Source organism: Podarcis cretensis, assembly GCF_951804945.1.
Source record: "Podarcis cretensis genome assembly, chromosome: 7".
NCBI lineage: Eukaryota > Metazoa > Chordata > Lepidosauria > Squamata > Lacertidae > Podarcis > Podarcis cretensis.
Window position 1 is genome coordinate 43,907,115 of NC_137176.1, and position 15,130 is coordinate 43,922,244.

Consider the following 15,130-nt stretch of genomic DNA (forward strand, 5'->3'; position numbering starts at 1 on the left):
ATACTCTTCTGGGACAACTTAACAGAGTTCCCCCCAGGAACTCAGATAGGCTTAAGCTGAGACATAGTGACTGAGGATTTGGATCCACGTCTCCCTAGGCACATCCAGAATCCCTCCCTCCACATAACGTATACCCAATCATAATGGCAGTCATTCTAATAGTACAATAAGAACATTATATTATTAGTCAGTTCTTCACAAAAAATGGAGAATTGGTCAGAATATAAAACTACAATCTTATCATGGAACTTTCAAAGATTTATTTTTGTCAAAGTGTATAAAACTTCAAGAATGAAAATTTCACCATCACAAGGATTCAACCATCTGTTAGCATGACCAATAGAATTTATTAAACATTGTATTTACAACTATTTACATATGCTTTAATAGGTAAATATTAAAATAGACAATGTACAATTTTTCATTGAGAGACATTTGTAAGGGAGAAGCAGGACACTAAAAGGCTTGTTTTGAGACCACAATGTAAGAGCAGATTTATAATCTTTTAAGATTTTAAACATAATACTCTTCATAGTAAGTCATAGGCATGGCATTACAGCAGCATAGCAAAAGACAAATGGCTCTAGGAAGTCAAAGTGTAATCCATTAAGCACTGCTGCAACCACACTGAAAGGGACACTCATGCAAATTCCTCTGAATGAATGGATGCTGTACTGGAGCAGTGCTTGGTGGATTGGCACTGTATGTTGCAATCATTTAGGTACCACACAGTAGGAAAAAACCTGAACTGAGCTAGCATGCAATACCACTCAGTCTCAAATCTTAACAGTTATGGTGATGGAACAAGTAGCTAAATCAAATACATGCCTTTTAAAAGAAAATTGCCTATACACTACACATAAGAAACAACAACTTTGGTCCAATAAAACATTAGACAAAACAGTTTTACAATTAAAATATCTATTTTTATACAGGGTTGAACGTTAAATACAAGATTATTTACAATTGCGCAATATGTATAAAATAAGTTATTTTAAAAAATGAAAACAATATTACATCTTTTCCAAAAAGAAAACTGTACAGTTAACCTATAAATTATATAAGATGAATAGACCCTCACTCCCCACATTCCCACAAGCGTGTAATATTTCCCACAGCTTGATGTTTTGTTTTTTGTAGGAGTTTAAGTTCAATAAAAATCATTAAAGTGAACATAAAATAGCAAGTGCTTTTCAGCAGATTTTTTTGTAACAGCTGCCAGCGCTGTTAAAACTTCAGTGAAAGATTTTTATTTTTTTGTACATAAATAGCTCTGTTGGGAAGATGCTTTTTGGACCTAGGATCTAAAATAAATACCATTTGTAATAAATGGTATGCACATTTACAACATTGAATGAGATTTTGTGAAGCATTTTGATGTTATATATGGAAGATTGAAAAAGGCTGTATTCCACATTAGTGCTATATTTTTAAACGAATTACATATATATTTCACAACGTTAAGCTGTAACAGACAGCAAAGAGATGCTAGCAGTCATATAGGCGTCAATTCAAAGTCATCATTAACATCCACAAGAGGAACATAGAATTCCTGAATTTCATAAATGCTGATGGATTTATAAGTTGCAGGATCAAGTTCTTGTAGTTTAAGCTGCCATTCCAGTCTCTGAACAGCGTTTAAAGCTGCTGCTTCATGTTGTTGCCTCATCAAGAGACATGTCTATTTCAAAATAAACAGATGAATAGTCAATTATTCCAAGTACACCTTAACGTGAACCGCATACTGAATTCTCCAAGACAGGGACGGCCAATTTGACAGTCCACAGGCCAATCAAACCCCTGAGACGATTTGATCTTATACTTGTGAGCCTATTCATGTTTTGAATAGGGTTTTTATTTTTCGTAATTCTAGAGGCAATTAAATATTCCATAAAACAATGCTAGCACTTTTAATAAATCAACCCTAGAGCAATTAGATGCTAAAGCGTCAGCTCCTTTTACCTAAAGCTTTAAAATGCTGGCTATTCTTGCTTTAAGGGGGTCTTTAGAAAAAGATATTCATTCTGCACCATTTTCTTTTCTCAACTCTGTACATATGCAGTTCAATCTGAATTAGATCCAGTACTAAGCATGTGTAATTAAAAAGGCAACTTCCATGAACAGGACATCTGCTCATGAAAAGTATCCCCACCTAATTTTCAGGTATCCTCCCTTTACCCTCATCTCTCTGTGTCACAGCCCATCCCATTTAGCAGATCCCCTGAAAGATTTCTAGGTATTTTGGGAGAACTGCTGTGGAGAGGAGGTTGGGTGGGGAAGTCAGCTACTGCCAACCTTGTTACATGCACTTAAGACATACACCATATATTCCATAGATGCCAATGGCATGATTTCAAAAGAATTCTTAAGGTGAATGGAAATGCTTCCATGTGCACTTCGGGGCTTCTCCATATTTTGTTCCCCACCCCACCCTTTTGGATGGATACACAGGATACACTAAGAATATCCTCCTGACACCTTGATATACATGAAGTCTACTCACTGAGTACTGGCTTCCTCATTCAGTGCAATATTAAGGCAGTTCCACAAATAAAATTGACACGTTTGTGATCCCTGCAAATTCCCTGAACTGAGAAACCCATGGAGGCAGGAACTCAGGTGTTGTTCTATTCCATACATGTGAGCAACTTAATGAATTTAGACATGTATTATCTATTTTCTCCTGAATTTGCTATGACACAAAGAATGTGAAGGAGATCACGTGCTAGATTGTTTATTGCAGCTTTCTACTGAAAGATCTTTTTTGGAAAAGGTCCAATAAAAGCACATACCTTTAATTTGTCGAATTTATCATCCACGTCCTGTAACCATGACATAAACTGTCGTGCATTAAATCGATCTCTAACTGATGCTTTGCTGTCATCGGTCTGGAAATCAAATGTATTAGAAATTATAGACAATGTTAATTATATAGTAATTTATTCCAATGCTAAAAATGGTAGACCCATATTTTTAAAATGTTAAGAGTGATGAAAAATAGTAGTTTGGATCCAAATGTGACCTTGTCTCCATTAGGTGCAGAATGGGGAACCTGTGGCCCACCAGATGTTGGAACTACAACTCCCACCATCTCTGACCATTGGACATACTGGCTGAGGTTGATGGGAGTTAGCTACACCTGGAGGTCCACAGGTTTTCCGTTTCTGCACTAGCAGAAGGCCTCTTCCAGTCAGGCTGTTTCTGACCTAGTGTGGAGAGTGAAAAAAGTGATTCTCCCATGAGCCAGATTAAATCTGTTTACACAAGACTTTACACAAACACTTTCAATATTTTTAAAAAGTTAAAAGTGAAAAACTTTCTTCTCTGCAGACCATGCAAATTTGTCTTCAGCATCCAGTTCTTCTATATAAGAATTCTAGCCTAATGTTTCCCACTAATTTAACTAGGACAGAGATTAGCCAAATAGAGTGGACCTCCGGGTTAGCGCCTCTGGCAATGGCGGAATTCCTCTGATCGGGAGGAATTTACTCCGTGGAAACAGGGTCTGGCCACCACAGCGAAGGCGGAGACCCACTAAAAATCACAGACAGGAGAAGCCTGTGAACCTGGGATTCGGCTGGCACCTTTTGCGCCTCCCCTACTCACGGGGAGACCCGGTTTCGGGGATCCGGAGCGACGTGGGGTGAGCGGCGCGGTGCTTCGAATTGATTGCTTCTTTCACAGAGTGAAGCCGCATTGCTGTTGTCGGAGAGCGCTGACTTTTTCCTGTGGACAATTTGATTTTAAACAACTACCCGTGAGTAGAACGGAAAATTGGATCTATAAATGTCTTAATTTGGCACCAAAATGGGAAGGTTTTAAACAGGAAGTCCGCCTTCCCCTTTTGTAAATAGATTGAAGCAAAGACGCTGCAAGCTAAGGTCTTGGAAAGTCTTCCGCAAATAATTAAACTTCCATCGATTAAAACTATTAAACCCCCCTTGGAAGCAGGAGAAGAGGGGGGAAATTTTGGATCGCGCAAGCCTGCAGGAGAGAGTGTTGAAAATTAAATCACCACTGCTCTGAACCTGGAAAGGGTTCTGCCAGTAAGATTGACGTTTTGAAGTTCATTGGCTGTGAATAGAACGTATCTTGACAGTGAGCTAAATAAGAGAAATATATTGTTTCCATTGTCCTCTTCTGCGTTTAAAAAGGAGGAAAAGTAACTGAAAATTGAAACTATATTTACTGTTTGAACTGTGCTTAAAAGGATTGACACAAATAGAAACTGTTTCCCTCTAGAGGGAGCCTTTGAAACTGTTATAAGAGCTGAGCTGGGAGAACCAGCTGCAAGATAAGAGACTGTGAGAATCAGGGATTGACCTTGGACTATTTGAGAATGTCGACAGAAGAAGCTTTAGTGATTGCATTATGCAAGATAAGTCACTCATTGGAACAACTCCACAAGAATACAGATGTCATGACTACTAAAATTGATAACTTGGGACAAAAAGTGACTAACTTGGGACAAAAAGCGACTAATTTGAGACAAAAAGTGAACATCAATACAGAAATTATTCAGGATCTGATATAGGAATCTACTTTGACAGGGCAAATTGTTGAGAAGGCGAAGGAGAAAGTTGCTGTTGTTGAACCTAAAGTAATACAAGTGGGAGCCCCAGCCTTACAGAGGCAAATTGAGGACTGTAAGTTGAGGCCTTTTATGACTGAATTTAGAAAAAGTCAGATTTTGAGGATCGGAGCCCTGCCTGGACTGGAGAAGGAAAGTTGGATAGATCCCTTCATGCAGGGGTTTACTGACTTTTCGGATTTGGACTTGGGTCTTGAGGAGATTGGAGCTGTGGGGGCCTTTGGATTTGGAGGAATTTTGAAACATGTCCTGAAATACCTTATGGATTTTAGATTTAACCATGGAGGTTTGGTTGACCTGTCGAGAAGGAATAAAAGCATTGCTAGGTTGGAGCTTCCCCGAGATCTGCTCTTCAGTATCAAAGGAAGGAAAATAAGAACAAGATCAGCAGAAGACAAAGTAAAGTGCATGTATAAATATGAAGAAGATCTGCAGAAGGGACTTGGAAAAGAGTTAAGAGCCTCGGACAGAAGATCACCAGGTTGATGGACTATTTGGAATTGACGAATGACTGGCAGTATCCGAGACCAGGGAGAAGAGATGGTGGAAGAAGACTGGGAAAAGTTTTAAAGTTTATTTTCAGAAATAGAAATATTGTAAAATTAGAAAAATGTTGGAATGAAATCTTATGGCTTTAGTTGAAATGTTATAAGGAGTTAAGCATAAATAAGCATTATAGTATTAATGGAAAATAAGGGTAAAAATAAGTTAAGATATTTATATGACAGAAAATAGAGAAAGATGGAAAGGAATTGCTGAAACAATTAACAGAAGTGGAATACAAAAAGGGAGGTGAGAGGAGGTCGATGAAACAAGGGTATGAAAGATAGACTACTGAAATGGTATAATGTATGTTTTTAAATTGTTTTTGTTTTGTTTTGTTTAGGTTAGGTTAATGTTGTGTTTTGTATTGTTTATATATTGTATTGTATAGTTTTTTCCTTTTCTTGTTGTTGTTTTTCTTTTTGTCTTTTTTCTTCTCTTTCCTTTTTGTAAGTTTTTAAAGTAATAAATATTATTTTTTTTAAAAAAGAGATTAGCCAAATAGAGTAATTTCTCTTCAACAGATTCCTTTTTAACAAATTGGTTTTACAATGGGTACCTTCCAAATGTCCAGCAAGGAAGATAATTTTAGGAACAAGTTGCTAGAAGTTTAGACAATTCAACGAACAATTTCACATGTGAATTCTTAAAGAACTCTAGCCTTATGCTGTCTGAATCAGCAACTTTTAAAATTAGAATTAAATTTAAATACCATATTGGCCCGAATATATGCTGCACCCACATATAAGCCACACCCTTAAAATTCAAGGCTTATTTGCAGGTGTGGCCACCAAGCCAGTGGTGACACTCGGCGCCCCCCTCCCCAAGCCGGTGCTGGCCTCCCCCGTTCAGGCCGGTAATGCCAGGAGGCGGGCACACAGCGCACTCAAGAACCGAGCGCTGGCACCGGCTTGGGGAGCTGGGTGCCCACCTACCAGCTGGTTGGTGGTGCGTGCACTCCCTAGCTGGGGGGGGGGGTGCGCCTGCCTCCCAGCTTTTTGGCGGTGCATGTGCTCCCTAGCTAGATGACCTGCGCATGCTCCCCCCCCCACCAACCAGCTGGGAGGCAGGCGTGCCACCCCCCCCCCACCAACCAGCTGGGAGGCGGTCGCGCTGCTTCCCCCCACCGCCAAGCAGCTAGGGAGCGAACACTGCCAACCAGCTGGGAGGCGGATGCTGCTCCCCCCACTCCCGCCATCAAGCAGCTAGGGAGTGCGTGTGCTTCCCAGCCACTTTCAGCAGCATATGGTAAAAAGTCACGAATATAAGCCGCACTTTAACCTTTCAGGGTCTGAAATTTGGGGAAAAGTGCAGCTTATATTTGGGCCAATATGGTAAAACTTGTTTTCAGGTTAACTTTATTAGACTTAGTTTGAAAAAGTAACTTCAGCTATGGGTTTATTTCCAAACCAAACCTTAAAAGCAGTCTTTTAAAAAATTTACCTGGCTGTCCATAGGCACATTATACACTTCAGCATCCAGCAGTACTGTGCATGCACTGAATGGTAAAGTCTGATTAGCTAAAGTTCTTGCTGCTCGATAATGGACACGCAATACTTCTTGCTCATTGGAAACAATAAGCTTTTCCTAGTTAAACAAAAAATAATAATCAGAGTTTTAAAACACAAAATTTCATTAAAATACTATTTGATCATTTTTTTCCCTTTTCTGAAGTACACTTTCAAGATTTTTGAAATGTAATATTTCTATTAATTCTCTCTATTAATTCATACCAATAAACATGCACATTTACAGAGATTTCATACAGAAAATACTATGAGACTTGGCTTAGAAATCTAAGTAGAACTTTCAAAACTTCCCGGTAATAATGGCTTCTTATATGAATTTCTTAGCACAGTGTAAACTCTCCTTTTCTTTAAAGGAATTCCCAGGTATATATATGTTCTGATTGGAGATGCAAGTTTTTAACAACTTCTTAATCTACCGTATTTTTCGCACCATAGGGTGCACCGGACCATAGGGCGCACCTAGTTTTTAGATGGGGAAATCAATAAAAATCTTTCCCCCCCCCCAGCCCCAAAGAGCAGCGTACAGGCTGCGCACAACCTCTCCCTGCCGGAGGGGTTGTGTGCGGCTATGGCACAAGCCAAGGCAGCGAGCGGGATGGATCGCGCTGGCTGTTTTGGCTTCCTCTTTAGCCCCGCGCAATCCCTCCCTACCGGGAGAGGCTGCATGGGGCTAAAGAAGCCATAGCCCTGTGCAGCCTCTCCCTGCCGGAGGGGTTGCATGCAGATATGGAGCAAGCCAAGGCAGCGAGCGGGATGGATCCCGCTGACTGCTTTGGCTTCCTCTTTAGCCCCGCGCAATCTCTCCCTGCCGGGAGAGGCTGCACAGGGCTAAAGAAGCCATAGCCCCGTGCAGCCTCTCCCTGCCGGAGGGGGTGCGCGCGGCTATGGCACAAGCCTGCATTCGCTCCATAGGACGCACACACATTTCCATTCAGTTTTTGGAGGTGAAAAACTGCATCCAATGGAGCGAAAAGTATGGTACATATTGTGCTTAAATCTTAACATGTAACAGTTTTTCTTCATTCTAATCCTTTCTCTTTAAAACGATAAAACTTTTTAAAGACTTGCCCATCTTTATACAGTCATCAGTCTACTTGGTGAAAATAAATGAATAAATAAATAAATAAATAAATAAACACTATCAGCCAAGATTTTATGGCACTTACCCTCTCAATACTGTGCTGCAAACGAAGTTTCATCCTTACAACTTCTTGTTGTCTAAACAGTTCTTTAAGTGGATCTGACAGTGAAGGAGGTGGTGTGATCTGTGAAAAAATTGTTCATGCAATATCATTTATATACAATACTGTATACATAAGCAAGAGCCATAACATAGTCAACTGGAGGAAAAAATTATGGTGCTTAAAATGTCACCGAATGCACATATTTGTATCACAAATACAGAATTAAATATATGAAGTTTACTGTGTTAACATGAAACATTGTTTGAGGAATCTTTATATATATGAAAGCAGCACATCAAGCAGATGCAAGTCAATGGACTGCATTCATATGTAACACTAAACCATGGCATAGGACAAGTCCGTGTGAGCCTTGTCTATTTTTCCCTGGCACAGCTTGCAAGGAATTTGAAAGCTTGTTTCTGTTTCAGATTGACTTCTGAACCAGACAAACTGCAGTTAGTTTTAACAACTGTTTACAAAAACAAAGCCAATTTCAAATTGTAGTTTAAGAAGCTGGCTTACTTGAGTAAACCGTAGTTCATAATAACAGTTAATCTGCAGTTTAAGGTTCAGATGTAATGTTTAAACAGAAGTGGAAGCTTCCAAACTCCTTCACCTTTTGACAGCATTATCTGTCTTCTCCAAAAATCTGGCTAACAAGTCCTCCTAGCAACTTTCCAGTTGCATAATCACTGGAGCCAAAAGGGCAATGTAAAGTTATCTTGTAAAAAATGTGGAAAGCAAACTATGCTACTCATAAGTATTTTCTTGGCCCTTTTGGCATCAGCTAGTTGCATCAAAAATGCATATTTGTTTTACATTTAATAAGAAAGTAGAAAACAGCAGCATAGCTATTCTCCTTACGGAAAAACATCCCCTTTCTCATTTAGTTTATGCAGAAAGTAAAATATACTATTGTTATGGGATGGGGACAGGGGGTGGCAAGGAGCATGCAGAACTATCAAGCAAAAAGTAACATGGTTGCAGCATGCTACTACTATGCAGAATAGGAATCTGGTTCCATTAGCTTACACTGGAATGAACTGAACAGTTTAAGAGATTGCTGAGAGTATATAATTCACTCTATTAAAACTTAAATACCCAGTTACTTACAGTTGGAATGCATATCTTGCTCAAAGGGTTGCCATCTAAGAGGTATGATCCATTGAAGGTCACATATTCATCGTAATACTGAGGCGCTTGAGGAATAACACTACACAGTAATTTACGCTTTTCTTCTATTTTCTTTCTTATGTGCAAATATTCAAAGTATGGATTTGCTCTCTCCGAACTGTATGGCTGGATCTCTTCTAGTTTGAGAGAGTCTACAATAGCTGCCAGAGACTGGTGAATTTTTTCTTTAGCTTGCATTAATGAGGGATTCACTTGCACAGGCTGAGGAACACGTGACAGCTTTCTTTTACGAGGATGATGCGCCTGAGCATCATCTTCCTCAGTCAGTCTTATCCTTCCTTTTATAGAGGAAGATGATTCAGAATCTCTTTCTGATATCTGAGGACAACCAGTAAGATTTTGCTTACTTTGATTAGCAAGCATATTTGCTCTGTTCCTTGTGATTCTTTGAGGAACTTCATACTGTTCTCCTTTATGGTCTTCTATTGCTTCTTCCAATTCTGACTTAACACTCGCATTGTACTTATGCATTTCATGTCCAGTTAATTGTGAATGGCTTTCCAAACAAGGTGAAAGGCACTGTTGCAAGTTTTCTTCCATTGAACTGTTTTCCATGCTGTCTACATTAAAAAGTTTTCTGTTATATTCATTAGCAATTCCTTTCAGCGCTCTGCCATTTAGATCCTGTAGATCTATTTCATTTTTATTACTTGTCATATGGGATGAATACAGGTAATCAGAATGGTCTTTTTCACCTGCAATCTGAATATCAATCATGCTGCTATCTAGCTCATCCACTTGTGATGTCTTATAAATGAGCTTACTGACTACAGAACTTGCATTAGGGTGTAAACGAGGATCATTTGCAATAAAATCCTTTTCAAAATGTTGTGAAATATCTTTAGTGAAGCTTTCAGGATACACAGTGATTAGCACATCTGACTTTTTATTGTTTGATGGAAAGAAAGTTTTTTCTATCTTCTTCTTACTGTTTGTATCTACATCTAAGATTGAATTGGTAGCTTGAATGGCACTTTGTTGGTGTTTAACAACCAGAGACTCTTGGCTGCTAATATCTGGTATAGAACGCTTTGACATATAGACTGCATCTGTGATTGGCTGAATCCGAGACGAACAAGAAGACTGGAGAGAGAAAACAGCTGCAGATTCCGGTGATGTAAAATTTGCTATGTTTTCAGCATGATGAAGAAAAGGTTCAGAATTTTTCTGTTCTTTCAAGATTTTATTTTCAGAATTGTGTATGGCTGGGACAGTTGCTGCATCTTGCTCAAAGCCAGGAAAATTTGAACAGATGCACTCACTGCTCAATGAGTTAAATCTATCCAAAGGTACATCCCATGGTTTACTTGATGGAGTCGTATTCTGGCTGCACTGCTCCAAAGGTGTATGACTTTCTCCTGATGGGTTTGTCAGAGTAGCATTTTTAACTGCATCTGATGTAATATGCTTGTTGCTAGCAGATCTAGTTGGAGACGATGCAGAACTGGAATGCATGCTTGACATACCATTTTGGGAACCCTTCTCCAGCAAATTACAGCATAGTGATTCATGTTTAGGAGAAGGGCAACTATGACTCTGAACTGAAAGCAACACACTGTGATTATTTTCTTCTGACACTCGGGGCTGCTTTGCATTTTCACAAACAACAGATGGCATACTACACCTTCGAACTTCTACAACCGGCCTGCACTCGTTTATAATAAGTTTAACATCCTCAACAGATGCTGATCTCACATAAGCTGGTGGAAACCTGTTTGGAAAAGGTGCTTTATTGCGCTCCAGCAACTCTGATAAACTATCAGTCTCATGATGAGCAGGTGATTTGGCACTAGGTAAAAATGGTGAATGTGAAAAAGACATTTGAGAATCAGATCCTTCAAGCATGAAGTCTGAATCATATTCAGTTATTGGTCTTGGAGGAGTCACTGTTGTATGGCAAGAATCCTCCGAACTAGCCACTGAAAGCATGGACACTGATCTGGATGTTAGCCCTGTCTTTTCACTTTCTGATCTGGGAGATCTACTTAAGCTGTTGTCCTGTAGCAGTGACAGTTTCCCACCAGCTGCTAAATTCTTTATGTCAACAGACTGCGATCTACTACTTGTAGCATCTTTCGGCTGCTTATCCTTCACACAAATATCTGACAACTCAGAGCTTTTTGAACGAATCAGCTCTTTAGCTTTTGATTCAGTAAGCGGATGTTTTGTTTTGTCCTTATCTTTTATTTTGTTAAGTTCTGAACAGGATCGATTCTTCAATCTTTCTTTTTCTTTCTGTTTTATTTTTTCTTTGTGTTTTCTATGCCATTGTTCAATTTCCAGATCTTTAAGACTAAGCATTCTTTCAAAGCTTGTCTGCATCAAATCATCATTCAATAATCTCTTTTCTTTAGGCCGACTGTCTTTAGGTGCTGATGCTGGTTTTGACTTAAGCTTTTCAGTTTCAGGTTTTAGCTTAAGTACGCTGTTTGGCTGTATTTTATCTTTATGTTTGTCACGCTCTTTATATCTATCTATATCTTTATCTTTTTTATCTTTCTCTCTTCCATCCGGAGTTTTCAGTAATTCATCTTTTGGTTTCTCTTTCAAGGACAAGGTTTTTTCAATGCTACATTTCTTCTCTTCTGGAACATGCTTTATAGTTGCAACGGTTGAACTATCCCGATCTCTCGGTTTTTCTTTTTTCTCAGCTTCCTTTTCTTTTTTACCCTTTTCAATTTTTGAATAGTCAGCTTCCTTTTCAGAAACCTTGGATTTTCTCTCAATTCCAGGCTTTTCTTTGCATTCTGACAAGTATCTATCACTTTTTTCTTTGTCATGCTTTTTATCAAGTTTTTCTTTGATTTTTTCTCTGTCATCAAGCTTTTTAATTGTATTTATGCTTTTTAATTTGTCATTTTCTTTATGAGATTTTTCTGTTTGCTGAAAATATGATTTTTCTTTTTCTTTTGTCTTTTCTACATTTTCAATGGGGTCTGATCTTTCTTTTTCTGACTTATGTTCACATTTTATTTTTTTCTCTCTGTCTAAATGTTTTCTTTCTACTTTTTCAGTAGCAGAATTCCGCTTCTCCAGCTTTTCTCTATGTTCCTTTGTGGGTTTTTCCTGTTTCTCAAAGTCTGTTTCTTTCTCTACCAAAGATACATTAGTAGCTAAATCCCTAGCACCTAAACAAAACAATTCTGTTTCTTTATCAATGAACATGTCTTTTTCTTCCTTTGTATCTTTTGCTTTTTCCTCCTTGTCATTTTCTTTTTTATTTTTCTCTCTCTCCTTTTCCTCTCTAAAATTTCTATCTTTTTGAAAGTTTTTCTCTTTCACATATTTGTCTTCTTTCATCAGAACTTTTTCCAGCTTAGATTTTCTCTCAGAGGTTTGAGATTCATGGTCCAAACTTGATATATCCTCTGCTTCATCACTTTTAAAAAAGTTCTCTTTCCAAAACTCTCTATCAAACTCAATATTCCTTTGGGCCTCCTTAGAACTCTCTCGATGCTTGTTCTTTTCCTTTTCTCCATCCTGCTCCTTTTTGTGCTTATCCTTTTCTTTATGTTTCAGTTTATGCTTCTTAAGTGCTTTCCCCTCCTTATCTACTTTTTTCAAGGTACATTCAGAAATTTCAAAGGATGAGCTATTGTGTTGTTCCTCCTTAAGTTTAGGACTGGATTTTTCACCAAATTCAGAAATAAATTCTTTCTGATGTTTACTTTTGTCTTTGTGCTTGTAGGATTTGCCACTGGAGCTTTCCAGTACAAACTCAGAGTCTGTATTATGATCATACTGCACTAATTCAGATTGTGATGTTACGTCAGACCCTCCTGGAGATAAACATGTTTTAACATTTTCTTGTTTAAGTGGAGTTGACTGCTTTTCAATTAATCCACATGGGTGCTTGGGGGATCTGCCTGCAGTAATATGGAGTAAGGGCAAAGAAGAATCCTCTTTTGAGTTAAAAGATTTTCGAAAATTCTCTTCTTCTCTGCTTTTGTCTAAAGATTCTAATACAGAAGCACCCAGGTTTAGCACTCTGGAATTCTCTTTTTCAAGTTTTAATTGTTGGTTCTCTTTATTTTTGCTTTGATTTTTTAGTTTTCTTTTAACTTTTCCTTTCTGTTTATATTCACTAAAAGCATATTCTTTTTTAATCTTTGCATCAGAATTTGACGTTTCTGTGACAGAACACGGAGAAGAGATTATCTTTTTGTCCTGAAGAATGTCTTCATCTGAACTTTCAGAACTTGAATATAAGACTCTGGAAGGCTTCTGTTTCTTATTTTTAAATGATTTTGGAAATGTTACCTTTTCCTGTTTAAGAAATAGGTTACTCTGTTCTATTTCAGATTCATCCTCTTTTCTCAGATCTTTCCTAGGTATATGTCTGTCATCAATCATTTTCTTAACTTCATCTTCATCATCATCTTTAAACTCATATTCATCAAGAGCAGATGAAAATGATGCCTTATTGGGAATGTGCTTGCTGTCTAGAGATTCTTTCTCTGTCTCAGAATCCATAGTCCCATCTATACTGGAAGGATTTACAGACGGTGTCTCTTCAAGATCTAGAAAAGAAAATGAAAAGAGTCAACAAATATATTCATTTATTTACTACTCATGACAGTGAATATTACTTTTAAAATGACGTCTATGTTACATGTGTTTTATCTCTTTTTAACCATCTTTTAAATGTTTTCTGGCACTGGATCCCACAGTTTAACTACATACTGTGTGAAGAAGTGCAAAAAAGTTCATTACAAGTAAAGGCTTTGGGGTGGGTGTTTAGGTGTTGCTGTTGTCTCTTGGGGTTTCTTGTCAAGCTGTGTAGATAGCAGTTGAAATATATATAGGAAATCACACACTTTTACAGAGTGGACAGATCACCTCTACAATAGCTCATTTTATTTGATATGTAAAATAACTTTTCCAAAGAGCAGCGATTGAAACATGCTTATTAAATATATATATATATAATTAGGCTATATATATATATATATATATATATATATATATATAATTAGTCTTCTATGAAACTCTATTTTTAAAACCTGGAAAACTACAAAAAACTTGCTGGTTAAATCCCAAAGGGCTTGGCAAGTTTTTAGTTTGTGTCTACCTGGCCCATGTGAAGGACATCCAAATGTTAATTGGAAGTGTGCAGAGAAGGAATAAATATGCTTTATTCGAAAACACGCCCAGCTATTGTTATGGGGGGCCCATAAGAGATGAACAGTGTAATCCTGTGGATATCTAATCAGATGTAAGCCCCATTTAGTCCAATGTGAGGATCAATCAGCAAAATGATTCATCAAAACTAAGCTGAGGACAAAGTTGTAGGAGATAATTTCACAGAACCATGTCTCTGCAAATTACTTTGTCCCGTAAAACTCAGTGGGAGGTCACTGAGAGGTATAACTGTACTTATCTGCAAGGATCCTGTTTTCTGTATATGCACACCAATATGAAAGTCTGTATTATCTATACACACTTATGTATAACTATAAAAGTACAATTAAAAGGGTTTTTTCTGACCTGAACAACCATCGTCATCATCAGAAATAGGAACTTCTCTTTTCAGTAACCGCCCTAGTTCTTCTGTATCTGCTACATCAACAGGCCTTTCTCCTTGTTTATTAGCCTGAAATGGATTTCCGCCATGTCGGAGCAGCAATTTCACAATCTGAAACATTAGGTATTTAAGTTTATTAGACATTAATTAACATTAAAAACAGGCCTTGGGAGGTGATTAGATTGTAAACAGACACCTGTTTTTTTAAAGCATCTCACTCTGTAAAATGCTATATACATGGATGACATTATATACCAGTAAGTAAATCAGGGTCGGACAGCAGTGCTGAAATCCACACATAACACACTCCAGAACAGTACACTGATTTATTTTGACTGCTCTAAATCTGTGGATTGGAGCCAAAGATAAAAAAATTAAGCAACACAGGAGATTAAACTCTTGTAACCTATTTTACAAAGCAATCTTTTCCTTAAGTTCTGTTGACTGAGAGGCTATAGTATTTGGCAGAAATCAAGATATGACACTGGCATGCCAGTGCTGCTGGCAGAATACCCAAATATGCTGAATGAACAGTTCTGCCAACAAATATATGCTGATGGAATGG

General features: G+C 38.0%; 1 protein-coding gene across 4 annotated transcripts in view; it reads right to left on the bottom strand.

The window, feature by feature from the left end:
- Nucleotides 1-237: 237 nt before the first annotated feature.
- ANKRD12 (ankyrin repeat domain 12) overlaps nucleotides 238-15,130 on the bottom strand; it is a 50,767-nt gene continuing 35,874 nt past the window's right edge. For all 4 annotated transcript variants that reach the window (XM_079982849.1, XM_079982846.1, XM_079982847.1 and 1 more), the window contains 6 exons: nucleotides 14,529-14,676; nucleotides 8,961-13,561; nucleotides 7,830-7,928; nucleotides 6,578-6,721; nucleotides 2,793-2,888; nucleotides 238-1,681 (listed from right to left, as the gene is read on the bottom strand). In XM_079982849.1, the coding sequence (XP_079838975.1) occupies nucleotides 1,496-1,681; nucleotides 2,793-2,888; nucleotides 6,578-6,721; nucleotides 7,830-7,928; nucleotides 8,961-13,561; nucleotides 14,529-14,676 (5,274 nt within the window). In that variant the 3' untranslated portion in view covers nucleotides 238-1,495. The remainder of the gene's footprint in view (nucleotides 1,682-2,792; nucleotides 2,889-6,577; nucleotides 6,722-7,829; nucleotides 7,929-8,960; nucleotides 13,562-14,528; nucleotides 14,677-15,130) is intronic.